The sequence below is a fragment of the Lagopus muta genome, chromosome Z, assembly GCF_023343835.1.
Source record: "Lagopus muta isolate bLagMut1 chromosome Z, bLagMut1 primary, whole genome shotgun sequence".
NCBI lineage: Eukaryota > Metazoa > Chordata > Aves > Galliformes > Phasianidae > Lagopus > Lagopus muta.
The window spans coordinates 48,523,169-48,550,587 of record NC_064472.1 but is presented as its reverse complement, the minus strand read 5'-3'; the positions used below and the strand labels follow the sequence as shown (position 1 = coordinate 48,550,587).

Below are 27,419 nucleotides of genomic sequence, written 5' to 3'. Positions count from 1 at the left end.
GAAATAGTATAGATCCCTGGGGTGCTCCACTCATATCAGCCTCCAGCTAGACTTCCCGTCCCTGACCACTGCTCACTGAATCAGCTGTTTGCCTGGTTTTCAGTCCACCTCTCTGTCTCCTCATCTAGCCCATACTCAACAGCTTCTTTATGAGGTTCTTATGAAAATCAGTTCAAAGGCCTTACTGAACATCAAGAAGACAATCTCTACTGCTCTGCTCTCATCTGTCATGCTATTCATTTAATTAGAGAAGCTTATCAGATTGGTCAGGCATGATTTCCTCTTGGTGAATCCATGCTGAATACTCCTGGTCATTTTCTTGTCTTTCATGTGTCTTCAAATAGTTTCTAGGATTAGCTGCCTCATTACCTCCCCAGAAATCAAGGTGAGACAGATCAACTTGTAGTTCCTGAGTCCTACTCCTTGAAGGTAAGAGTGACATTGACTTTCTTCCAGTCTTTGGTACTTCTGTCACTTGTCACAATTGGCAACTTGGCCTTTCCATCGTGTCTTTAGTACTCAGTTGTATGTCCCATTAGATCCCACAGAGTTGTTGTAAATGTTTGTTTTGGTCAAGTATTCCCTGAGCAGATCCTCTGTATCTTCTCTGCTCCAGCCTTTTTTCCCGGTCTCTGGGACCAGGGATTCCTAAAGGCCAGTTTTGCTGGAGTCCTGTGATACCACAAGTCTGTCAGTGGGCACTTTGGGTATTGTGTCCTATGGTAAAAATGAATTTTAAAAATATGTTGAATTTGTATTTTAATTAAAAAATGTTTAAATTCAAAATATTATTCACTGTGTTTTTCTTGTTGAACTAGGAAGGCATAATGCATAAGTATGTATGTATGTACAAGTTTTACTTATTAGAAGAAAACTTAATAGTTTTTAACTTCTTGTGAAGAATAGTGATTTCTGACACTACATTAAAAATTAATTATAAAATCATAGAATCATAGAATCACCAAGGTTGGAAAGGACCTAAAAGATCATCCAGTCCAACTGTTCACCTATTACCAATAGCTCCCACTAAACCACGTCCTTCAACACAACATCCAGTCCTTCCTTGAACACCCCCAGGCTCGGTGACTCCACCACCTCCCTGGGCAGTCCATTCCAGTGCCTGACCACCCTTTCTGAAAAGTAATACTTCCTCATGTCCAGCCTGAATCTCCCCTGCCGTAGCTTGAAGCCATTCCCTCAGGTCCTATCACTAACGACACAAGAGAAGAGGCCGACCCCCAGCTCACTACAACCTCCCTTCAGGAAGTTATAGAGAGCAATGAGGTCTCCCCTGAGCCTCCTCTTCTCCAGGCTGAACATTCCCAGCTCCTTCAGCCTCTCCTCATATGGCCTGTGTTCCTATTAAAAAAAAGTGTCATCCTCTTTCCCTGTGTGGCAGTAATAGATCATCTGACTTAATCCTTATTGATCATAATTCTTTGGAATTACTAGCCTTTATTTCCATCTTCACCCTTTGGCAAAGCAACTTTTTACCTGTGTCAGCATGTCCCAGATTCTTGAGAAATCAGCTAATTATGCATACTGAGTTACCCAGTGAACTACCTGGGATTTTTCCCATATGGTCTGCATGTCTGTTTCGACTTTATGGGTCTTGTCCACATACTGATTGATTGGCAATCATGCATACTTCCCCTTCTTTGGCTATTAGTAAGTCTAAGTCATTTGACTCTGTAATACTACCTTTCTAAGAGAGCTAACTTCTTTCTGGACAGCTGTTATGGCATCCATACTTGCATTCTCAAAGTCTTCCAGTGCTTTTGAGATCCAGTATTGCATTCTGGAGGTCTGTAATTCCTCAGATTGGGATAACTGGACTGAGGAACTTATGAAGTTCCAAGAAGACTTTAGTTAATATGTTGGGGCTTCTTATTCTTGTATTTTAATATTGGCCCCGCTTAGTCCTACCTAACCCTGATGATCTTTTAATGGATGCTTGTAGGAGGTGCTAAGAATCCTCCTATACTGTGTCCTTTCCTATTTATTGGTAATAGTTTACAAACTCTTGTCTCCACACAACCAACAGAAGCCCTTCCTTAATGGAGGCCGCTGTTAAATTTGGAAATGTAAAATTGATCCAACATACTTTGGAGGATAAGGGAGAGTATTTAGTCTTTCATGCACCTACGTGGGTCATCCATTATGTGCCCAAAATAAAAGGTTGAATTTTGGTCCAAAAATAATGATGTTGTTAGCTTCATCTTCTTTGCCTACCCCTAAGCAAATGGACTCCCTCTGACTGCTTTTATATTTGTATCAAGCAGTCTGTTTTAGTGACAGGATCCCAAACCATGGTACTTCCATCCCTGCCTTTGGTAGTTGTGTCCAGACCAAGCAATCAGAGAAGTTTAAAGTTAGAAATTAGTAAATAATCGCATTGTAAAAGGCATATTCTCTTCCCAGGCTAAAACACCTCCTGTGTACATTAAGATAAAGCAGATTAGCAATTGACTCATCTCTTGTTTACGAGTTTAACTTTTGACAGTGCACTTTATTTGACAGACCAGTTAGTTCCCTGGCATCTTGGAGTAACCTCCTGTAGCAATACTTTAGTTACTTCACATGCCTTATTAGTTCTACAAGGGAATGCCTCCGGCCACCCTGAAAGGGTATCAGTTAGTACCAACAATACTCCCGTTTTCTTTGGGAGTTCTCAGAAATCAGTTTGCCATTGTTGACTTGGAAGGTTCCCTTTGCCACTAGGCCCACTTGTACCCTGTTTCTGGTACTAGGATCGTACTTCGTAGTGTAGTTCCCCTGATATGTTTTATTATCGTCCCTTAGAACCAATTTCCATAAAATACTAAAGGGCATAACAGTGTGTTCATCTGGGTGTACGCCCATCTGTCAGCTTTCTCTCTTCCCTTCTAAATCATTAATTAGATTCCTATGCTCTCTAGAATATTTTACAGGTTCTGACTCAGCTTCAGAGATTTTAAGTTTACCATCTGGAATTAAAGTCTTCTCCTTCAACTGCCTGTTCTGCCACCTGATCCAGCATCTTATTTTCAGTTTCCTATACAGTGTTACCTTTCTGATGTCCTTTACAATGTGTAATGGCCACGCTCTTTGATAGATTTACATCATACTGAATTTGTTTTCCTTGTGTGTGAGAAATCCTTGCTCTTTCCAGATGGTACTGTGCGTACCATCCTAAATACATATTTAGCATCTGTCTGTATATTTAAGGCTCTTAAGTGGCTGTTCTTTCATTACCTTGTCAGTAACAGTTACTGCATATCCTGCCTTATGGTTTCCTTGTCTCACAAAACTGCTTCTGTCGATGAACCCAGGAATCCTTAGCATCGTCCAGTGGTTCCTACTGTAGGTTTGGTCAACTAGCATAGACAGTATCCAAGCAGTCACACATTGCCAGCTTGGAGGTAGCTCCATATTGGTGTTCTGGGCACTCAGCAAATTGCTTCCTTCTCTTTGATCAGTTGGGCTTTCTGTTGAGAAATTTGATCATCATGTAAAGAAATTCAGCAAACTCACAGTCCATTGCACACGAGTTCTCTTTTGTTACTGCGCCATCCACATACTGCAGTAAAATTCACCCTGGGATGGAGGAACCTAAGTCTCAGTCTCAAGAGTTGACCAGTTCTCAAAAATAATTGGTCTCTCAACCCTGGGTAGCACTGTCCAGGTTAACTGAGCCTTTTCTTCCCTGTATTGGGGTTTTCCTTTTCAAAGGCAAATAACTTTAGGCCTCCTTTGGCTGAACCAGGCAAAAAAGACATCCTTCAAATCTAGAAGGTAAACTCCACTTATTCAGTACTTTAGTTGGTTAATAAAGCGTGTGGATTTGCTGCCACTAGGTGTATATCTTCAACAATTCCATGAATTGCTCTCAAATCTTGTACCAAAATATAACTTTTGCCATCTGATTTTTCATCAGCAAGATTGAGGTGTTGGTGATTCACATCCAAACTCCAAAAAGTTATCTGTTATCTCTTTTATCCTTCTACAGTCTCGTATCCTCAGAGGGCATTGCTTTACCTGACTGGGCTAGCTCCTGCTTTAACTTGACTTCTATTTGGGGTTGCATCCCAAGCATCCCGGATACACACATTCCTAAGTATACATGATTTAAGATGTCTGTAACTTCTGGGACTACAACATTGTTTTCCCAGTTTGTGTTAAAGCCAGACTTAAAAATTTTTAATCAGTTGATATTGTTTGACTCTTAGCTCCAGCTTTATTGAATTTAATCTCTGCATCACTTGTTCTAGTAAGTCTTGCCCGAGTAATGGTTTTTGAGAACCTTGCATGTACAAGAATTTATGCATTCTTACTTGTTTTCCCACCTTATATTTAATTGCTCCCAAAAGGTAAGCTTTTTCTTGTTGGCCAGTAGCTCCTACTACTGTTACAAAGATCATCTACTGGTAGTAAGAGGCACCAGCATCCACCACAAAATAAACCTCTTTATCCCGCTCCCCTACCTGCAATTGAACCAGTGGATCTGCTAGGGTAAACTTCCCAGGTTCCCGTCATTTAGCTGTTGCGATCAGAGATGGTTCCCTCCCTCTCAACTTGGTACGATTTCTCCACCAGTGTCCCATTTCCCTGAAGTTTGAACACTGCTTTTGGTCTAGCGGGGGGGAGCCTTCCCTGGGCTCTTCCAGGCCCCCCCACATCTTCCTGAGGGGATCTCTGGGTCCTAGGGCCCTGCTCTAGTGCAGTAACAGTAGCAGCTGCTGCTGTTGTTCTTCCCAATTTCCTTACTAACCCTGTTCCTAAATCAATTTTTCCATATCACTCACCTCTTTTCAGCCCTGACATCCCTGTTACATCTTGCTCATCTTTCCCAAACCTTTTTCACTTTTCAAACTCTCATCATTACATACGCTACTAACATTATATTTCATATATTTTTTCTAAAAATATGTTATATATTTAATTTCACCTCCTCCCTTCCAGAGGCTTCCACTGCTAACTGGGATATTGGATTTCTCAGATCTCTGCAGATGCAGGCTATCCTCACATCCAATGCCCCCTCCCCTCCATCTCCTTTTGTAGGTTATGCTGTTTGCAGCAGCAGTCTCAGGCCCCAGCTCTCTCTCTCTCACTGAGAGTTCTGCTCATGAGGGGAAGATGCAGGGGGGTTGCTCTTGTGCCAGCACAGATAAACTTACTTTTTCTTTGACTCTTTTGCCTTTGTACACTATTCCACTATTTGTACCCTCAATTATGCTCCCATGTACTAGTAACAGTTACACTTTCATATACCATCAAAACAGTTTGTCCCACTCCCGTCAAAATCCACAAATCAAACAATGCAGTTCTTCACAAAAACCCAGTGCTTAGTCTCATGATTAGAATACCCAGTTATAAAAACTGGTCCTGTTACTTCATTTGTGTTCCCAGTTTCTTATTCAGTGTTACCCCTTGGCTCATTGGTGACATGCACGGATGGAATTCCACAAGTAACATTTTTACAACTCAAATATCTTAACAATTACAAAGACAGACAATGCCAAATATAGTTATTTATACAAGGAGCAAGAAGTGCTTTTGCAGCACAAGCAGCAAGCGCTTACAGCAATTACTACTGTAGTTCCTATGACTGACCAGAGAAAAGAAGGAAGAGAAAAAAAAAGAAAATAGAAATGATTTGGACACTTGCTCTAAACACCCTCCCAAGCTCATGTGCTACGTGCAGTACCATTTAGTCTGTTCCCTCAAACCTATCGGCCGTAGTGGGAGCTCCCAAGTAGCCTTCCCACCCTAGCTGGTAAGCTGACCTGTGAGCTTGCATTCCTCATAGGGGAGCACACACTCCTTCATATGTCTCCTCACAACTTATGGGTTCCCTGTTCCCAAAGTAGCTGGTCTGCAGCTGGGGCTCTTTCTGTGCTCCATGGTGGATGTGTCAGCCCAGGAACCTTCTCTGAATTTCTTGCAGTGCACCAGAAGTGTCCCCTGGGCTGACCAGCCCCACAACCCAGCAGGAAGCCTCATAACTGGCTCTCGAAATTGATGTGCAGAATCAAACTATAACCACAGAATACATAAAGCAGATATGTTTACTCAGTGCCGTGCACACGCCAGATGCAGAGGGAGTATTCCCACCTAGTCTGCATACCAGGGGGCAAAAAAGGCACATACTTGAAGAATAAACTGCTTACACATGCACTAGATTTCCAGGAAAAGGTTATTACAATGTGTCCCCAAAATGATTGCCATTTTTCCCCACCTCAAGTCTCAGTTCTTTTATACACGCATGGTATCTCTCAGTGTTTGTCTGATGGTCTTCTGATGAAGGCTGTATGTCTTTCTCGCTGTGTACTCTTTGCTGTGGGTCAAGTTGGAGGACGCTTGACTCGCTCTGGCTGGTCATCTTATCAGCTACAACTTCATCCAGCAATCTGCTGCTTCTTTGTTAATTTGTGGCTTTGCTATCCGAGCCTGCAGCCTTGCATTCCAGAGATAGGATACCTAACAATGCTATTTGGAGAAACAGGTGGGATCAATGGTATTTGGAGAAACAGATCTAAGTCTTCAGAAAAGCATCTGTTATCTGCAGTGAGAACTGGACTTAGCAAGGCCAGATCTGTAGCTCTCAATTCAGCAAGCCATGAAAGAAACACAACTTTTAACTTATTTTCCTTAATTCATGTGTATATGTGTCTACTTGTATGTATTGAGCTCACCTGTAAGCTCAGGATTTGAGTAAATGCAGAATAACTGCTTTTGTTCTGCATGATTTTCCTGTGTCTTCTGATCCAAATGCAGTTCAGGAGTTGTGCTAACATAGAAAGAAAGTAGGGTTATGCCTACACATGTTATAGTCAATTCTTGCATGCAAGTATTCAAGAAAAGACAGATCAAGGCAAATTTACATTGGTTAAGTATTTGATACAGAACAGTTGTGAGAGGCTTTGCAACATGCTACATGCAAGGCTTTATGTTGATCTTCTATGTTTATAATTTATCAAGTCTGTAGTATAAAAAAAAAAGCAAGGACATTTTAGGGCTGAATCAGTTGATCAGTTTTTTAGAAAGCTCTTTCTAAACTTTCCAAATATAAAACTGAGTTCAGGTGAGTCATTTCTCACCCTTCCTTTCTTCTTGTGCTGCCCAAGATAAGCATGATGTGTTCGGGACAGGTACAGATTTATGCTGTAGGAAATTAAGAATAAAGGGCTTTCTTCTCCCATTAGTGGTGACTTGTGCAATGAACACTCAGACAATATATACATGGCATACAGACTCTTTATTTTATTTCGTATTTCACTTTATCACAGTTTATCCTAATGCCTTTCTTCTGAAAAAAAAAAAATCCTTCAGTATTTTGCAAGCTTTTATTTATGTATTTTATATCAAGAATTGCAGATTAACATAGACTTGTAGTGTGCCTGTTTCAATGGAAGAATGTGGTGTCCATTCTGGTCTAGCCAGTACTTTTATTCCTACCTCTTTTCCATTTTATGTTATGTCTGCATGAGATTCTGTAAGTTTTTATTAATTGCTATATATTAATGGCATCTTAGTGAGAATTTGCTTGTCTTGCACCTCAAAATTCATTTTTGAATTATTCTTCAGAACTGTTCTTCTTTGCTACTTCAACTATGGAATATAAAATAAACTAATAATTACAGAATCTAATTCAGAATAGCCAAAATATTGAATTTCTGTAAAACAATACAGAACTGGAATTCGTATATAATAAGCTGTAATACAGAAGAAGAAAATGATTAAATCGTAGCTTGCTTATCATAGATCTTTTTAATAGGAGCAAAATCTGTGCTATTAGTTCCAGACCAGTGTATTTCTCATTCACAGTGCTTTAGTGCATAACTTATAAATCTTTTCTCATCATCCTATATTACTTTTTCAAACCAAGACTAATATCAAGCAAGACAGGGTGAATGAAAGTCAATGAAGGTCGACTAGACAATCAGATATTAAAGATTCTTGGAAGAACACTACTGTGATCTATAAAAAAATTAGCTGTGAATTTCTGTATCCTCACTGACAATGGACTTTTTAATAGAACTGCAGTATATTTTCTTTGGTAATGTGTTTTTAGATTATTAGTCCAATTTTCTTGTATAGTATGTCTGAATGACAGTTGAAACTCTCAAATGCTTGATAGCTTGCAGAAGCCGTATTTATAATACGTTTCACCTGTCCTGTCTCCAGAGTAATAAAGAGGACTCTGAGGAAACTGTAGCATACAATTACATATTGCATTATGAATAGAGTTAAGATTGCATAGTCATTGCATATATGCTATTGCTGAGCATTTTTTATTTTTATTTTTCAACTGTCACTGATCATGCAGTGTGCAGAGCAAGTCATCTCTTGGCAAGTTAAGACACAATGAAAGAGATTACCATTCCTGGGACAGTAAAAATAGTCAGCTGGCCTGCATGTTTTGAGTTTAGATGTAAAATCTCAAACATGTATATCAGTGCTAGGTGCTGCAGATAATAACATAGCAGTCAATCTAACTAAACAGAATAACAACTGTTTTCCATTATAGAATAAGATTATTTTTTTTTGTTTTTAGCTTTATATTTAACTTTGTTATTTCTGTTTCAGATGTCTGAAACTTACCTACTTTTTTCTCCCCTGTGAAAGCATGTCTAATGAAAAATACTGTTTCTACTTACAAAGCTTGGCTTAGTACGTTTTAAGAACTATATAAGAATACTGATGGATAGGATTCAAGCATCAGTTACTTAGTTACTTTTACTGAACTGCAAGTCAGCATGTTTGACTACAGTCCTATGCATTTGTTTACCAAGAAAGTATAAGTTAGTTTATGTTCTCAGTCACCTTCAAAAAGGACAGGGATAGTGAGAATTATGTTTTTTAGCTCCTTCATCAGATACTTTGTTTAAGAAAGTTATCATTAGATGTTTTTTACCTAGTCCAACACAGAGTTGAAGAAATGCATGAACTGTGTCAGGGGAGGGTCAGCAGGCAAGGCTTACTCACCAGAGCGCAGTGAGCATGGAACAAGCTGCCCAGGGCAGTGGGTACGGCCCCAAGTGCCAGAGTTCTGTGTGCATTTGGATGGATGTAGGTGTTCTCAGGTGTAGGGTTGGGATTTTGGGTGGTCCTATGTGGAGGCGGGGGTTGGACTCAGTGATCCTTGTGGGTCCCTTCCAAGTCGGGATATAGTATGATTCTGTGATTCTGTGAAACCATCGTTCTTGTGAAACTGCAGGTGTATGTGTATATAGATATGTACAGAAACATGTATGTTTATTTTTCCTTCCACTTAGCTGCTCTCTCCAGTGAGGAAATTTTATGATGGGTAGCTAATAAAACACAGTATCTGGTGATCTCCTTTACAGACTGTCTCACTGAGAACCATGATATTAAAATACAGATTGCTATAAATGAGTCTGGGTCTGAAAAAGACGGAAGATATTCACAGGTACTGGCATAATTGAGAATGCTGGTTGTGATATTGCAGTACTGATTAGGAAATTTTTATGTTTCCCATTAAAACTTGAGGTCACGTCCTACAGATCTGGTGCGTTTATGAGCTGACAGCAAAACACGGTGTCTGCTTAAAGACATCAGTAGGTTCAGTGCACAACTATTTCATTCATTTCATATTCTAAGTAAAGATTTAAGAACAGAGATTGCCATTTGCGGTAGCAAAATGCATGACAAAAGTTGTGATTTCTCCCAGTGGAAATGTAAGACATATTCAGGTTGATAGGTTGTAAATATTTTTTTCTAAACTACGAAGATCATGGGACGGGAATGGTAATGAGGTAAAAATCTTTTTCTGACCAGATAGATCCTGATTACCTAACAAGCACTGGAAATGTTAACTCCCAGTCTATGATGTTTAATACCTACGATCTGCTGTAAGTCTGTAAAATGGTTTTCCTCCTGAAGAGCAAAGGGTTTAGTTAATGTTCTGTAGAAAAGCTAGGATAGAAAGCTAGTATTGATATATTCTGTTTTTCTAATGCTAATATAAATGTTTTTTTTTTTTAACCTCTTGTAGTTAGGGAAATCATGTTTCATTTTAGGTGCTATTTTTCACAGGTTTCAGTGTCAAAATCTTCAAAATTCCCAGATAGTGTGACAGTCCTTAGATGAGAAAATTGTGCAAAGATGAAAATATAAGTAAGACATTGTCAGATCAAAATGAAAGAAGAAATTTCTTATTACAGTTTTTTTTTTTTGAATCTAAGTATGTAGACTGTAGGCATAAGTTAATGCAGAAAAAACATGGCCAGTGCTCATTTCATTGTTGATTCTGTTTAACTGGCCCTTTTTTCCTTTTCTTTTGATCTGTTTTCAGGTTTGTAAACATCTAGCTCCTGAGGTCTTGCCTTTCATTTGTAGTTGGGTGATGTGTAACTAGAAAACTGTTTACTCATTGAGAAACTGTTGCTTTTTAGACCTATATAAACTGCACCCAATAACCCCATATCAAAACAGCTTAAATGTGGTATTGTGTATATAATCTTGTTGGTCTCCTTTATCTCTGGCCTATCTTTTCAAAAATTGTCAGAGTCTCACCAAGCTTACCATATGCTGCCAGCATGCACTTAAGTGACATGTTAGCCAAGCAAATTGGAACTGTGGATAAATATGATACATAGCACAATAAGAATACTGTTTGCATGTATGTGTTCACCTGAGGCTGAGTTACGGACTTGATATTTCAATATTTCTTTTGCTTCTGAGTTCTCTAATGACAAGAATATATTATTGTATATCCATAATGTTCTCAAGCATTCAAGGCTTAAGATTCCAGACACAGTGAGACCCTCAATTCCAGTACAATTTCGCTGGACAGTACAGTTTTTATCCCAAAATCAAAATGGAGTTTTGTACTACTGTCATTTGCATTGGGAATTTATACTGCTCAGAAAAGAAAAAAAATAATACAACTTGCTTAAAGAAAAATAAGGAGATTTCTTAAGCATATCCATTTTACATCCTTCACAAACTTGGCAAATAATTCTCCTTTAGGTATACCTGCAAAACACTGCATTAATTTGTGTCTCATAGCTATTAGACAAAATAAATGGTTGAGAAATTCATTTAAATCACAATAATAAAGTAGGTAAAATCTGCATTTAAAGGGTAAATGATATTGAATGATATAAAATAATGTCTTTGTTTCAGTAACTGAAATTGTCTAGAAAGGGGTTGGTAACTTAGGATATGTCGGAGTTCAAATTCTTTGCTGAAGAAATGATGCATAGCAATGTTCAGCATGATTCCCTAGGATGACAATCAAATTTGTTAGTATTTTGATGTCTATGTATAATTTATGGGAATAGTGGATAGAATAGTCTCTTGGGTTATCTGCAGATAAGCAGAATGAATTTCAGTTGCCATCATTCTTTCTTCTTCTATTTTTCCTTCTCCTCCAAGATGATGATCCTTCTCTTTCATCATCCCTCTTCATACACTTCTACAGATATGTATGAACATCTAACATTTTCTTTCAAACTCTTAAAATAAATTGTAGTAGTGATAACATGAATAAAACTATTAATGAGGATCTTGCCAAAGTTACAGGGAAAGTAGATTATATTATGTATGTACTCATATCACCTATTCAACTATACCTGTGTATCTTTTCTGCAGGTGACAGATCAGTCAGTGAAAGCATTTGCTGAGCACTGTCCCGAGCTGCAGTATGTTGGTTTCATGGGCTGCTCCGTTACATCTAAAGGAGTAATTCACCTCACTAATGTAAGTATCATAGCTGCTTTTATTTTCTCACTAGCATTTCTGACTGTTGCCAAACAATAGATATCAACCAGGTCATGCTGCCAGGGATAGAAACATGACAAGATAAATTAAGTTTGTATTATTTGAATTTGGATTGTTTTGATTTGGATTTCCTTGTTTAAAAACAAAAGCAAAAACAAACAAACAAACAGGAAAAACATATTTACTAATGGTGTTAATAGGGGATGGTGCTGGGTCTGGTCTTGTTCAGTATTTTTATTGACAATGAGGGGATAGTGTCCACCCTCAGCAAGTACACTGATGAAACAAAGCTGGGAGCATGGCTGACACATCTGAAGGCTGTGCTGCCATTCAGAGTAACCTGGACAGGCTGGAAAGTTGGGCAGTGAGAAATCAGATGAGGTTTAACAAAAGCAGTTGTCGAGTCTTTTACCTGGGAAAGAATAACAGCATGTACTAGTACAGGTTGGGGCATGAGCTGCTGGAGAGAAGCGCTGGAGAAGGACATGGATGCTCTGGTGGACAACAGGTTGGCCATGAGCAAGCAATGTGCCCTGGTAGCTGGTAGGCCAATGAGATCCTGAGGTGCATTAAAAGGAGCGCGGCAAGGGAGGATCGAGGAGGTGATCCTCCTCCTCTACGCTGCCCTGGTGAGGCCTCACCTAGAGTACTGTATCCAGTGGGGACAGAACAAGTGGAAATGGCAATAAACTGGAGCATAGGAAATTCTGCACCAATATAAGAAGGAACTTCTTCACTGTGAGAGTTACGGAGCGCTGGAACAGGCTGCTAAGGGTGGTTGTAAATTCTCCTTCTCTGGAGACATTTAAGACCCACCTGGATACCTACCTATGCGGCCTGCTGTAGGAAACCTGCTTTGCAGGGGAATAGGAATCGACGATTACTAGAGGTCCCTTCCAAACCCTGCAATTCTGTGTTTCTCTGATATTCAAGGGATGGCACTTTCTCTCAGAATTAATAATGCTATATAGTGAAATGTTTTTAAAATGCCTAGTTATACTAGACTTTATTGCTAACACAAAAAATTCTTGAACTGAAAGTACATGATTCTGAATGCAAGAGATTTAGATAATCCCTTCACTGCAACAATATATCCCCTGTGCACACACATTTTGTATATAATCCACATCTGTACTATAATTCATATGTAGTGTGAGAATTATATTTTTTTTCCTTTTCTTTTACTCCTACATAAGAGGAGTGATGTGCAGGAGAACTTTTTTTTTGTGTGAACCTGCAAAGATTAGTGAAAGTATTCAATAAAATGAATTACTTGGATGAGGTGATAAACAGCCTATTAGTTAAAATTCCCAGCTGAAACTAAATTGAGAAATCATGTAAACATCAAGGAGATCAGAAAATGCACCTGTGACAAAGGAGTTGGTATTCTTTTAAATACTGGTATTTATAGATAAGAATTAAGAAAAATAAAAATAGTGAATGAGAAAATAGAACCTAATTATAGAATCATTTGAGTTGCAAAGAACCTTTAAACTTAGTCTAGCTCCCATGCAGTGGACACCTACAGCTTGATCAGGTTCCTCAGACTGTCTAGTCTGACTTGGAATGCTTCCGAGGATGGGGTGTCCATCTCCTCATGTCCATCTCTTCACTGGGCAACTGTTGCAGTGCTTCACTGTCTTTATCATAAAAAACTTCTTCCTTATATCCAGTCTAAATTTCCCCTATTATAACTGGTAAACATGTCTGTAGAAATGGGAATTCAATATATCCAAGTTCTGGTAAACAATGAACGCAACAGTTCAGTTGGAAAGAACCTACAAAGACCACCTAGTTCAACTGACCACTTCAGCACTAACCAAATAAAGCATTTTACCAATAGCATTGTCCAAATGAACGCAGACAGGCATGAGACATCAACCACTTCTCTAGGAAGCCTATTTCAGTGGGTAACCAATGTCATGGTGAAGAAATTTATCCTAGTGTCCAGTCGAAACCTCTCCTGGTGCAGTTTTGTTTTGTTTTTTTTTTTTTCCCCATCCTGCCATCAGCTCCTAGGGGCAGAGCCTGGCCTGAGCCTTCTGCTCACCTCCTCAGGGAGCAGGTCACCTCACTGATGTAATCTGTAATGCTCACTAAGTGTAATTTTAACATACAAATGACATTCAGTGCAGTGTGTGAGTGGATTGCTTTCTCTTATTTTGTTTTCTAATATTTGTTGATACTTTAAGGTGAGATCCTTACTAAAAACAGTTGCATTATAGGCAAGGGTTTTGATGTCTTACACTGAGGGAAAAAGAGTGGGTAAGGAGGTCTTTCCCATCATAGTGTGAGACAGTAGCAAAATTAGCACTGGAATTCTGAAACTATTGAGAAGTGGTATCTTGTTAAACTTGCTGACATTGATAGTTGTTTCCTCCATGTACCTCTGCCAGATGACTTGTTTCGTTCATGGTGCAGCAGGCAGTTTTAAGTAGAACTCTGAATTGCACTGAAGCATCTGGCACCAGCACACATTTAATTTCTACAGTTTTCGTTTGGAGGAAATAACCACTATTGGGAATGACAACAAATATCTGTGGAACAATAGCTTTATCTTAAACTGCTGTGTCTGTCTTTTCCAGAATTAATTTGTTAATGACGTCATTGTTTGGGTTTTTTTTTGGTCTAAATAGTGTGCATTTTTTACCATCAGTTCATAAATGGTTTTAAACAGTCATAAATGGTCATACTAACCCATATTCTAAGAGAATGTGGAATCTGTTCTTAGCTCTGACCTGTGAATGTGTCCTGCAAGGCTGTGTAGAGCAAATATTCTTCTGTTCTTCTTTCTGTGTGCAAACCAGAGATAACAGCACTGGCTGCTGTTGTAAAATTCCTTTGCAACTGACAGATGTATAGAAATTGAGTGGTTTATTATTACTGTATTTTCACTTTAGTAATGTTAGCTCCTCTTTAAAAATATTGGCACTCAGATATTCTGCATTACAGTGCTGCTTAATAGCTTTTTAAATATCTATTCATGGAATATAGTAGTGAATGCGTTCTATGTTTTAGAAAAGAGGAAACATTCAATATTTCTTTTCAATATTTTTGTTCCCCATCACAGTGATACTAAAAATATTTTTTTTTTTTTTTGAGGAAAAATCTGTTATAATTCTAGCACTTCTTTTCTTTCAAGTTAGTACAACCTAAGAAAATATACGCCAGGTAAATTATGTAAATGATTACTGGGCAAGTAGAGAAGCACTGCATACTGCATACACAGAGAGGGAGAGGAAGGAAAGGAAGGTGCATCTTTATTCAATTCAAACTGATGGACTCTCAGTTGTAACCAGGGGTTTGTTGATATTCTAAGTTGATGACTTAGAATATTTGTCTTGTAACTGTAATATGTGAAACAATGTCATAATTAGTTCAACATTTCTCAACTTTGTTGAGAAACAATGAGTTATAATTCTATTTATCCAATTTATTTCATTGTCTTCTTCCTTTGAATTTTGACGTATGTACTGAAGTAATTGCTTTATAGCTGTGTACTTCTATCTGTACTTCCACCCTTCTGAAGGACTGCGTTTGGGTAAAATTTATTACAGCCATCATCAAAATAAGTGTCATGTTATAAAGTCATATTATCTAGGAGAACTCTTTTTTATTTTATCTGTATCTTTATCTCATAATGTCCCTGAGTGTCATGACCAATCATACCTGTGCCTGAGTCAGTGGCCAGGATTAGGTCAGTCAAAGTTGAGATTTGTAGACCAAATATCGAGGAATTATTCAGAGCTGACATTATTCACTTGACAGATTTTTAATGTTATCATCTACACGTGGCTAGACTGATTGTGAAATAGCCTTTTCTAAACTGAAGTACTGTGTGCTCCCTTTCTTCAGTTACTGATTTATTTTCACATAAAATGCACTTACTTGTCCTTTTTATGGTAATATTTCAGCATACTTTCTACTCTTAAAGTTTTATTCCCTCCTAACATGATTTTTCCTCTATGTCTAGGTCTAGAGAATTTTTTATTTTATTTTAAACAATTAGTAAAACCAACTTTATTTCATGAGGAGGCATATAGTTGATTTGAATCTGCTTGCATTTGATAAGATGTCCTAGGATTAGTCTTCCAATCATGGGAAGAGTTCCTTACAATTTCTGAACATAATGATTCTGTAGGATTCTTTCTGGGGTTTGCCTTCACACTAAAAATGTGGCAGTGCTATGTAAGCGACCCTTTGTCAACAGTGTACGGGCTGATTTGTCCCGGTTCCATTAACAGGGGGGTGAAGGGACCCATGGATCCATGCCCTGGAAAGGGGTAAGGAGAAAGAATAGAGAGATGGGCCCAAAGCAAAAACGGAAGCAACCATCTGAGGAGAAATAGATTTACAAACTAAGATATAGGAATGCAAAATAACAGATGACAGGATGAGGGGAAATGGCCTCAAGTTGCAGCAGGGTAAGTTTAGGTCGGATATTAGGAAACACTTCTTTACAGAAAGGGTTGTTAAGCACTGGAATAGGCTCCCCAGGGAGGTGGTTGAGTCACCATCCCTGGATGTGTTTAAAAGCCATTAGAATGTGATGCTTAGGGACATGATTTAGCGCAGGGTTGTTAGTTAGGGCAGTATGGTTTGGTCATGGTTGGACTTGGTGATGTTTAAGGTTTTTTTCCAACCAGAGTGATTCCATGGTTCTATGATTCTATAAAACAGTAGAATTGAAGGTAATAAAACAAATAAAATGAGAGAGAGTGTCCAAAAGCTGAAGGCCCTACTCTAATGCTGTGACGAGGCATGTGGTTGGGATGGGCAGAAGGGAGGAGAGCCCAGTCCTGTGACTTTGCCAGGGATTTCCTCTCTTCTCTGAACACAAAGTCCTCTGGGGTATGCAGTTCTTCTGCTCTTCTGGGACAGGTACCCAGAACTGGAGCATTAACTCTTTTAGTCCTAGTGCTCTACGTGACGTTGTGATGTGTAATACTGATAACCAAAAATCGTAAAACCATGACAACCTTTTTACATCATTGTAGTTAACTGAATGGGCTGGGGCAGTCGCCAGGGTCGACAGGGGCCCCTTGGCCCCTGGGAAACCATGGCAACAAATGACCTGAAGATAAGATTGAAGTACAGGTTAGACCAAATAAGGAGGAAACAAGACATGCCACATGTCCATTGGTCAGAGATAATGGTAGTAGCCCTAAGGCATGGGGAAAGTTTTAAGAAGGGTGTGCTCCTTGCAATTAACGCCATTTTGCCGCTCACAATATTGGTGTCATGAAAAGCGTGCGAAACTGGCCGGGGCTGTCGGAACACTTTCACAAGGAGACTTCAGTCAGGGTCGCTGAAACAAAGGCGACACATCATGTTAAACTAAACCTGACCTTTCTGCACATGAAGTTAACAGCGTCTATCCTATGAGATTCTTTTCATCATTTATAACAGTTTGATTCTTGTAACCACAGTTTTTTGTGTTAAAAAAAAAAGCAGAACAGACATTGCAGAGAATGTTGATTGCATGATTTGGAAAGGGCTTCAGTACTGTGTGGGCGTATGAAAATTTCCAAAACAAAAATGGTTCATTAGGTGTACTTGAGAGCAAATAATGTAGACGGTAAATTATGATTCAGTGATAATGCATTTTAACAGCAACTATTATTTCCAGTTTATAAATTCCAACTTTCATATCTCAGGTACTATATATGCAGTTTATGTGTGCATACAAGTAGTGCTTTCTACTGCTTTACAGTGGGCTTCACCCATTGAAAGGAAGGTAGTATATTTATTTTCTGTAGTTTAACTTCTGAAAGTATGCATGCAAGAATTTGAAAAACCTGAATTATTATTATCATTCAGGTTGGAAGACATAGCAGTCTTCAAAAACAGTCTTCAAAACCAAGTTATCTTTTTGTCTTTTGTAAGTTGTGAAATTCAGCCGTGCTTTTTACACAGTTTTTGAACACGTATTCCTTATTTAAGCATTTCTGATTTAAACTCAGTGTTCTGCAGTGTTTAAGGAATTAAATTAAATGTCATGAATGTGCAGAACATTAAATCAGTCTATTGTAAAATAGTTCCTTCCATAAGTATTGAACCATTTTCCAGTTTTTAAACCATATATGATTACTATTTCATGAAATAGTATATCTCAATAATATGGTTCTGTTTCTTCAGTTTATTTTTAAATCAAAATTAATGAATGTGCCTTTTTAAAAAATGGTTTATAGATTCTATTGACATAATGGTAAAAAAGAAAACTAAAAGAAAAAAACATGACAGTAACTTAAATTCTTTTTGTGGTTGCTCGTTTTTTACTTCCTGTGATCATACATTTCCTTTGGAGGGTTTAAATCAGAGACCATTTTATTCCCTGATGGTATATATACACTGAGAGAGTCAAGTAAATTAAGCTTAATTAGCAGAAGATGTGAATTTAAAGCTCATTAAGTCCTTATAAGTATTTCCTTCAGAAATAATTTGGCTTTAGTTTTGAAGAGGATCGATCTTATATGAATTGTTTTAGGAATCATATCTTCAGAGGAAATATGTGTGTGGCAAAAAAATTACAAACTCATTTTATTTATGGTTCCTTACAGTAACAGCTAAATATTTACAGTAGATGAGTTTACACTGAAAAACAACCTGTAATCCAATTTTTACTATCCACAGCATATGAAGTAGATCCTAAATTTTCACAGATTCAATTCAAGCATTCTCTGTCTCATTCTTGTTCTCTAACCCCAGTACTTTTCAAATTCTCTAATTTCTTGAGTTGCATTCCACATATTTTAGTTCCCCTGGTGGAAATATTATGAACTTGGTAGCATTCTAACACAGAAATACCATGATAATCTCTGAATCTTTAAATGTATGAACTTCCATAAAAATTAATTTATATTAAGCAACAAACAAATATTCAAAACAAATATTCAAGAAAAGTGCCACTATAGCTTAAAATATGTAATGTACAAAAGTAGTAATTTTTTTAAAATAATACTTTTTTTTTTAATTTTACTTTTTTATTTTTTCCAAGCATCTGAAACTCTGGTTTTCAAATTTCCTTTGCCTCAAGCCATTTTGTGATATAAGTTGGTCTGTTTCATTTGTTATTCATGGTGCAACAATTTTTTTTCTATGAATTTTCACAGGCAATCTCCTCGCAAATCCTTTATGTACTGGGCTGTCAATTGTCTGACAATTTGTGAAACTGAGGGAAGGGAGCAACATCCTGTTCCTTCCTAGTCTCATTCATCTATCCAGACTCCTCATAAAATCTGAACACTCTTTCACTATTTCATACAATTTTAGCACAGAGTTCTGAGTCAAAATTCAGGATCATGGAACGGGCTGCCCAGGGAGGTTGTGGATGCCCCGTCCTTGGACGTGTTCAAGGCCAGGTTGGACGGGGTCCTGGGCAACCTGATCTGAATGTGTATGTTTGGTGGCCCTGCTAGGCAGAGGGGTTGGAACTACATGATCCTTGGGGTCCCTTCCAACCCGGGTGATTCTGTGTGATTCTGTGTGTGATCATAGAAAAACTGTATATATGTAGCAAATAAACTTCATTTAACTTTTCCTCTTTTCCCTTAATTCTGCATTTTATTTTTCATTTCATTTTTAAGCACTCTATCTGCTATCTGCATTGTCGATTTTATTGTCAAATTGAATACAGGGCATTTTGTTTGCTAGAGTTTAGCTTAGATTCTGTTCATGGAGAGCATTCTTTATGGAGCTATAGAATTAAGAGTTGGAGAAAAATGTAAAAAACACATTTAAAAGAATGGCCCTAACATTTGGTGATAAAATGATACTTCTATATGATGAAAATGTGTTTTGAACTGGGGGTGGGGGCGCCAAGGCAAACCTTCTATCTGTTGCCCTAACACTGAATAGTCAAGTAATAGAATATACTTCTCTGTGAAAAAATGTTGATCAAAACCATGCTTTATTCATCTCAGGATTTATGGATTCAAGGCTCAAATGTCCCAACTATCCAAAATGTCAGCTTCAGAGAAGTTAATTTGTTTCATATTGAACTAGTTTTAGATGTGAGAGGTAAAGGTAGCTATAAAGGATATGCAACTGCTCTTGCCTGTGACAGAAAAAAAAATAGGTAAAAGCTGCTTTTGAAACGCTACTAATTTTGTCACTTACTCACACTTAGATTTCACGTAGTTTTTGAGTGTAGCCATGTAAAACTAGAATATTTTTTTCCTGGGGAATAACAAATTCTGCTGCGTTCATCGTTGCCTGAAATGGGTAGATTCTCTAATTTAAAATCATTTTAGGTGCTGTTGTAAAAAGAACTGATTTTCGTACGTTAACTCGTCTTTATTTTAAGTTCATGGTCTTTTCTCTCTAAGTAATTTCAATGACAAAGACTTAGAAGAACTGTTATCCACTCCGGTATGTTGTCTTAAAGCAAAGTTTGTTTATATATCAGGATTCTGTTTTTCTCAGAGGGAACATTCTCAGCTTTTATTTGAGGGCTCTTTGAGGTAAATATTTGCATAGCATCATAGAGCATGTCTACTGCTGAAATGCCCATTAGGTTTATTTCGTATGCTAAAAAGTCAGCTGTCCGATATAAAATGGTTCTCTAGTTATTTTTGGTGGACATAAGTTTAGGACGTTTGACTTTGATTCACATTTCTATAACAATCTGCAAATCTAATCAGTGTATTTGTGCCTCATTTCCCTGTTTTATAAGTAAAGAATAAGGCATTAAATAATTTAAAGCAAGATAAGCATAGGTAGAATAGGTAGAGATAGAACATGGTAAAATTTTAATCACTGCAAGAACCTTTTAAACCAGAATTTAGTAAAGTTGTCCTGCTGCAATCATATGTACATTACATTACTCTTGACTTTCTGTGAGTTGGGTTAGTCAGCACTGATGTATTTTATGCAGAATCATTACAGGGGAACAGAAACAAGCTGTTCCATCTCAACTGTGTGTTGGTATTTATAGATTCTTTGCCCAAAGTGGAGAAATCTTTTACACATTGCTACTGATATATAAAACATGTGCAGTGATTTTTCAGATTTTGTCCATGCAGTTACAAAATAAAAGTGATAGAGTGATTTCTACATTTCAGGAAGCATATTTGAGATAGGAGTCATTAATTTGTATTAGAACTTCACATAGAGATTCAAGCATGTCATAGGTATTGAACAAGTTATTGACAACATAGTGCAAAAGCTGAATTGTCTCACATAAATGAAGGTGAGGATAACTCAAGTTATCTTGTGCTTCTCCTTTTCATAACTGAAAATGACAGGTTGCTTGTGGAGGATGCATAGAAGATGTGTGCAGAAGATACTGCTCTCACAGGAAACTTAGAATTATGCCTATAGTGCAGAGGCTGTCTGCTTTACCACCACTATCAGTCATATGCCTTTCTCTCTATCCAGCAATTAAGAAACAGAAGTGCAGTGGGACTGCAACAAGGAACTCAGCAGTACATTTTAATACTAGGAGTATATTTCTCTTACTTCCTCTAAAAATGGCCTGCAATTGTCTCTCAGAGGTCAGGCTCCATAATTCTATACTTGTTCAGCAGAATTACTGGAAGCAATATGTGGTTTATCTTCAAATTTTAGAAAGTGTTAAAAACTTTTGGGGCAAATTGTGAGAATACCAGTTTCTGTGGAAGGCTACCTACGTTTCGGTTTTTTTTCCCCTTAAATATATTGACTTAATAATTAGCTACTGAAGTGGACCAAGTTATATGATCTCAGTTGTATGCCTTTACTTAATCAAATCCTTAGTGACCTAAATCACTGAATAGGATTATTTTCTCTCTCTTACAGTGAAGGTAAATTTAATTAAATGTCAGTATTACCTAATGCAATTATTTTTTCCAGAGTATAACAGAGATTATTTCAGACAGCTTATAAAGCAAACACCACTTGGAAGTTATTATGATTAAACTGATCTATTGTTTGAGGATGCTACAAAAATAGTTATAAATTTCCTTCTATGAATCCATGGCTCAGGAAAGTAGTAAGAACATTCTGTCTGTTTTTGAAGGACATTATAGTGATTATAATAGGAACAAATCAGGTTAATTGGTGCATAAATATTAAATCATCTTGTTCTGCAACTCTGATCTTTTTTTATTTGGAGTATTAAAGTTATTATTGATGACAGTAAGGTAAGACTAATGTATACATATTTTATTTTTCATGTAGTGAGATGTACACAGTTTGAAAACCTTGGACTGTTGAGTCTTTAATCACGTGCATTTAAGTATTTGAGCACAAATGTCACAAATGTGCTGTCTTGCCTTTCTTTACTGCCCTTCCTTTCTTTAATTAAATGAGTTGGTATGCCACTTTGGTGTCCTACACCATGTACAGAAAGTGAGGAGGGATGCCGAGATCTTTCATGATGTGTACTGGACCATGAACAAGAGATTCTTGATGTCATGGAGTGACTGAAACTTGTCTGAATTCCGAATGTGAGAGTAGTTTTCAGATGCTTAAGTTATGTTAGATAAATATCTCTGTTTTGTGGTTGTTTTTTTTTTTTTGGTGGAAATACATTAACTTCATTTTTCTTGACTAGTTTGCATAAGTACGTGATTAAAAAACTTTCAAAAGTTTTTATAACCATTATTTATGTGAATAAGTTTTCTATATGAATGTTTTATTTATTTCTGTTATGTTTGTCTCAACAGCTAAGAAATCTTTCTAGCCTGGATCTACGTCATATCACAGAACTGGATAATGAAACAGTGATGGAAATAGTGAAGAGATGCAAAAACCTTAATTCCCTCAATCTGTGTCTGAACTGGATCATTAATGACAGGTAACTTCATTATAAGATCTAATACTAGTATAAAGCAAAATCAACTAGTTATATTAGTTGAGAATACTTCTTCATGTCTTGGACATGAAGGAGTATTGGACATTGGACATTGGAGGAGATGAGTAAAACCAACTGTTTTTTGAGTTGTTCTTGTTTGGTGTGGGTAAATCATCTAAACATACCTTACGTGCTCTTATGTGTTCTTGTTGTGGAAAGTTTGCTTATAATAGGATGGCATCCCTAATTGGTTGTTTGCTGTAGGTTACATGAGAATGTGCTCTTTAACATGCCTGACTGAAATGCACATTTACTATGAGTCTTTCCATAAGTGGAGGGCCTTTGAACAGATTTAAACATACATGAACAATGAAGCATATTTTTGTCTACGTAAGGAAAAATAGATTGCTATTATGAGTTAAGTCATCAAATTTATGTTTGTTTAGAAAGCATAAAATCCTTTACCTTTTGGCAAATAAAGCAGAATGAGACTGAAAGGATAGCTGGGATATTAATGAAGTCTTTTCCTTCTGAGCAGTATGCACTACATTAAGGAGAACAGGAAAGAGTGCTTAGAATGACTTTTCTTCTGTATGGCTGTGGACTTTTTCAAATATATGCTCTTTCAAGTCTTTTAGAATGTATTCAAGTGAAAATAAGCTTAAACTTTGACAAAAGTATGATGTTCTAAAATTAGTAATATGGAAATGTATTGAATATGAAGTACCATTGAATTTTTACTACTGCTCCTCTTTCGTAGCTTATGAGGCTGGTTTTGGGTTGTTTGTTTAGGTGTTGTTTGGGGTAGGGGTAAGGATATCCTTACTTTGGCATTGAAAGCACTTAATTGCCCTATGTCATTATAGGGCCATATTTGATGAGAAAAACTACTGTACTGGAAAATTTTAGAATAATTAAAAAAAAAAAAACAACTAAGGTGAAAAATGTAAATTTAAAAGGTGGGGGTTTTTAAGGTTATAATTGGTTGGAGTAGTATACTTTACTGCAAGAACATTGTGAGTAAAACGGTCTGCTTGGTATTATCCAAAGTGATTCTTTTCAAACTGTTCTGAAGTTTGTTACTGAACTAGAGTACGCAGTGTGTCTTTTACCTGTGTGCATATAACTCTGAAACTTCATGCTGAGTAGAGTTATGAAATTTAACAAAAAAAGGAAACTGTTTCCATCACTGACAGTTTTTCCGCACTTGTGAACTTTTAGATAATTGACTTCTGTCTCTGTAGTTGTTTTAATTTTGCTTCTTATTACACAGATACGTTTTCAAAGCTTAAATTGTAAGAGATGGCCACAGATTTAATTTAGCTATTCAAATTATCTTCCAGCTAAAACAAACAGAGAAAATATGGAAAATGATGAACACTTTTATTAAATTTTATTGAGAGGTAGTTGTTCAGTAGTTTAGGAATTTTTCCCGTTTTACAATTAGCTTGAAACATTAATATGTATGAAGTCATTTCTCCCAGTTTCCACATGTACTGAATTAAAGGATACTGAAAACAATATGAAAGGTATGTGATATAGCAATAGTCTTTAATCAACATGGAGACATATTCAGCAGAGTATTATTAGTGTATTTACTTTGAAGAGTTGGGTGAATATTCAGAAATTCAAAGAACTGTTCAGGTATTTACCAGATAAAAATCTAAATTAGTGTAAGCTCAGTTAGTTTATTAATGATCTAAGGTATGATGAACTTGTTTTGTTTTTCATTTGATAGCAGGCCATAGCTCCTAGTTAGAAGGGGTGTCAGAGGGTTTTTAATACCTTTGAGAAGACTTTTTGATCATTGCATCCATCACACACAATATAGTACCAGTCTAAGATATACCAGACTCATGATATTAAAAAAGAGAATAGAATTAGTTTCCCCCCGTTTTTTTTCCCTTAACACATTATCAACCCAGCTTATTGTCTTCTACTGATTTTTTTTTTACAAACTTGCTAAGACATTTTAATTCTCTGTAGTACATGAGAAGATTGTTGGGTTTTTAAATAAAGAAAAAAAAAAACATTTGGGGCTTTGTTTGTTTACTTTCTTTAAAGTCAAGGAAAACTGTTTTTTTTCATTCCTTGGTGCAGAACCCTGACTGAAATAAAACCAGAAAGTTCTCTTGTAGTAGAATAGTGTTAGATTTTACAGCTGAAGTAAATCTCTGATTTTAAAACTTCACTTTAGATTTCTTTATTGTTTCCAGAATTCCATAAACATTCTTTCCACAAGCAAGGCCATGGCCCCAGAATATTTATTGCATTCTCCTACGCATGACACAGTGTTTTATTAGATTCTGTGATCATTACAATTCTTGTTAAGTAACTGAAAGGAATCAAAACTTTCAAGAGTGCAAGACCTTTGCATGGCAAGCACAGAATTTTGGTTCTGTGGGAATTAGCAAGAACTATTATTTCTGTGTTTTGATTGAAGCTATTTTTGTTTTTAAAAGTGTGTATCTGCAAGGCATTTGTAGGGCAGTAAAAAAATAGTTTCTTTTTGCTTAAAGCGAAAAATATGTTCAGTTGAAGTAGTCTTGACATTCATTTTAAAAGTTAAAGAAAATGAGTCTCCAATAATGACTTGTAAAACAGTGTCTTAAAAGTTGAGAGTTAAAAAAGATCTTAGAAAGCTCAATTAATCTAACATAGCAATTACTCTTGCAGGTATATAGCTGCCTCAGAAGTTTTATATACTAAAATATATCAAAGTACATCTTATATATTTTATATGCTAATTATACATCATAGAAATATTCCCATTTCTTCTTTCAAACCCAAACCTGTAAATTCTTTTAGTATGCAGAAGATTTGTCTTTAAGTCTTTATATTGCAGAGATCTGACAAACTGAGATCGACAAACATGATGGTTCCTTTGAGGCTTGATTTTAAATAAACTTATTACTTTGAAGTTTTGTTAATGGTCATTGCATTTGTTCTTGCAAATTTGAATGGATAAAGCAGTATAAATTCAAATGACATCTAGAAATAAAGCCCTAAGGATGTTCAGCAAAGCATGACATAACATGTTGCATAGTTCTGCAGAGGAATGTGATTTTTATCATAGCACCTCACTGAGCTTTGAGCACAGATGGGTAACTTGAATTTGATCTTCTTATACCAGTGCTCTTAAAAAGTGCTGTTGTCTTGTGGAACTTCTACGAAATAGCACTATAGATAAATGAGAGTAAATGGCACAAAGGTACAGTCTCCTTGTGCTGGTTAGGACCTGGTGGTGAGATTTCTTGTTGGAGTCTGAAGTGGATAAACTCAGAAATGCAGACCTTTGACAAGTTTAGTAGTCAGGAAGTCAAAATACAAATGAAAAGTAGAAGAAACAATAAATGATTGGAAGCTGTAATGTAAACCTGACAATGAAAATGTGCAGTAGTGGAGTCAGGAAAAATGAGCATATTCTACTTTGAAGCATCTCCATCTGCTCTCTTCAGTTGGATCACTAAAACACTAATTTTCTCAGAACTGATCGTTGCATTTGTTGGCAGAGAACATATGGGGTTTTCCACACTGCTTCTTACCAGACTAAATTATTAATATGGTCTTCTGTGTGCTAGAGGAGTGTTTAAAAATTTTGTGATGACTGCCTACATTAGTTAATATGAATTGATGAAGGCATGAAAAGCCTTGGGAGTATTTGGTCTGATGTAGATATGTGGTGGGTAGAGGACACAGTGCTGAAGATGCTTTGAACAGATGATCACTTGCTAAGGTTAGTCCCAGAGTTGCTGTCTTGTGTGGATGCTCCATCATTTCATTAGCAGAGATGAATATAAAAAAAAATAGGTCAGTTCTTACAGTACATTTTCAATAAAATGCAAGTTTAGTGAATGCTGGAATTATTTTCCAGTGCAAAAACTGCTAAAATAATTTTTTCTTCCTGAAAATGTAACACTCTTCATATTTGATATTAAAAATACATTAAAACTACAAATGTGTGAAACCTTTTGGCTAGATTGTTTTTGTTAGTTTTTTTTTTGTTTGTTTGTTTTTTGCACAAGCAAACTGTGTGTTTTAATCTGTGGTGATGACAAATGCTAATGCTTCATGTTAGTATTCAGCAGGTCTGACTGAAGTGCAAACTTGCTCCAGGAGCATTGATACTTCTGTATTTTTGAGTAATCTGGTTTTGGTGTATAGAGAAGACTTCCAGAAGAGAAGCTGTATTTTTGTATTATATATCTGTCATAAATCATTGAAAGTGAACTGTAGCATTTCTTAATTCTAATTTTATTTAATCTTTTAAGCATTATCTGAAGGGTGATTTCCTTTAAGTCCTCTGCATAATTATCAGGTGTTTACAGTCAGGTACATTAAAAATTTAAACTCCATTAGAAGTTATAAAATGTGCCACCTACTTTAAATGTGATACTTTTTAATTACATATGTAAAGTGAAACAAATTTCTTTACAAAAGTATTATGTAAAATGATGTGACGGTGATTGTCAGATGTTTAAGTTTCAAAATACAGTACTGAAGTTGGACAAAGATAACTTGGCATACTTAAGTGAATTTTCTACATTAAATTCTGATTTTTTGTATGGTTGAATATTATTTATTTATCTGTTTGTTTATTGATTTTTAGTGATTATGAAAAAAATAGATGAAAAAAATTCAGTCTTTATACTGGGTTAAACTTGTCTGGCTGCCAGATACCCACTCAACTGCTCTCTCAGTCTCCCTCTTCAACAAGTCAGGGAAAAAATAAGATGATGGGTCAGATAAAGACATGGAGATCACTTGCCAATTACTGTCAGAGACAGTACAGATTCAGATTCAGTACGGAACAGATTGGACTTGGGGAACATTAATTTATTGCCAATTAAAAATAGCAAAGGATGGCAAGAGGAAAAGAAAGACAAAACTAAAGGCACTTTCCCCCATACTCCTCATC

The 27,419-nt window shown here is 36.7% G+C and overlaps 1 protein-coding gene across 1 annotated transcript in view; it reads left to right on the top strand.

The window, feature by feature from the left end:
* The window catches only part of FBXL17 (F-box and leucine rich repeat protein 17), a 280,966-nt gene that overhangs the window by 74,962 nt on the left and 178,585 nt on the right, over nucleotides 1-27,419 (top strand). The window contains exons 5-6 of the mRNA XM_048931384.1: nucleotides 11,599-11,706; nucleotides 22,374-22,504. Coding sequence (XP_048787341.1) covers nucleotides 11,599-11,706; nucleotides 22,374-22,504 — 239 coding nt within the window. The remainder of the gene's footprint in view (nucleotides 1-11,598; nucleotides 11,707-22,373; nucleotides 22,505-27,419) is intronic.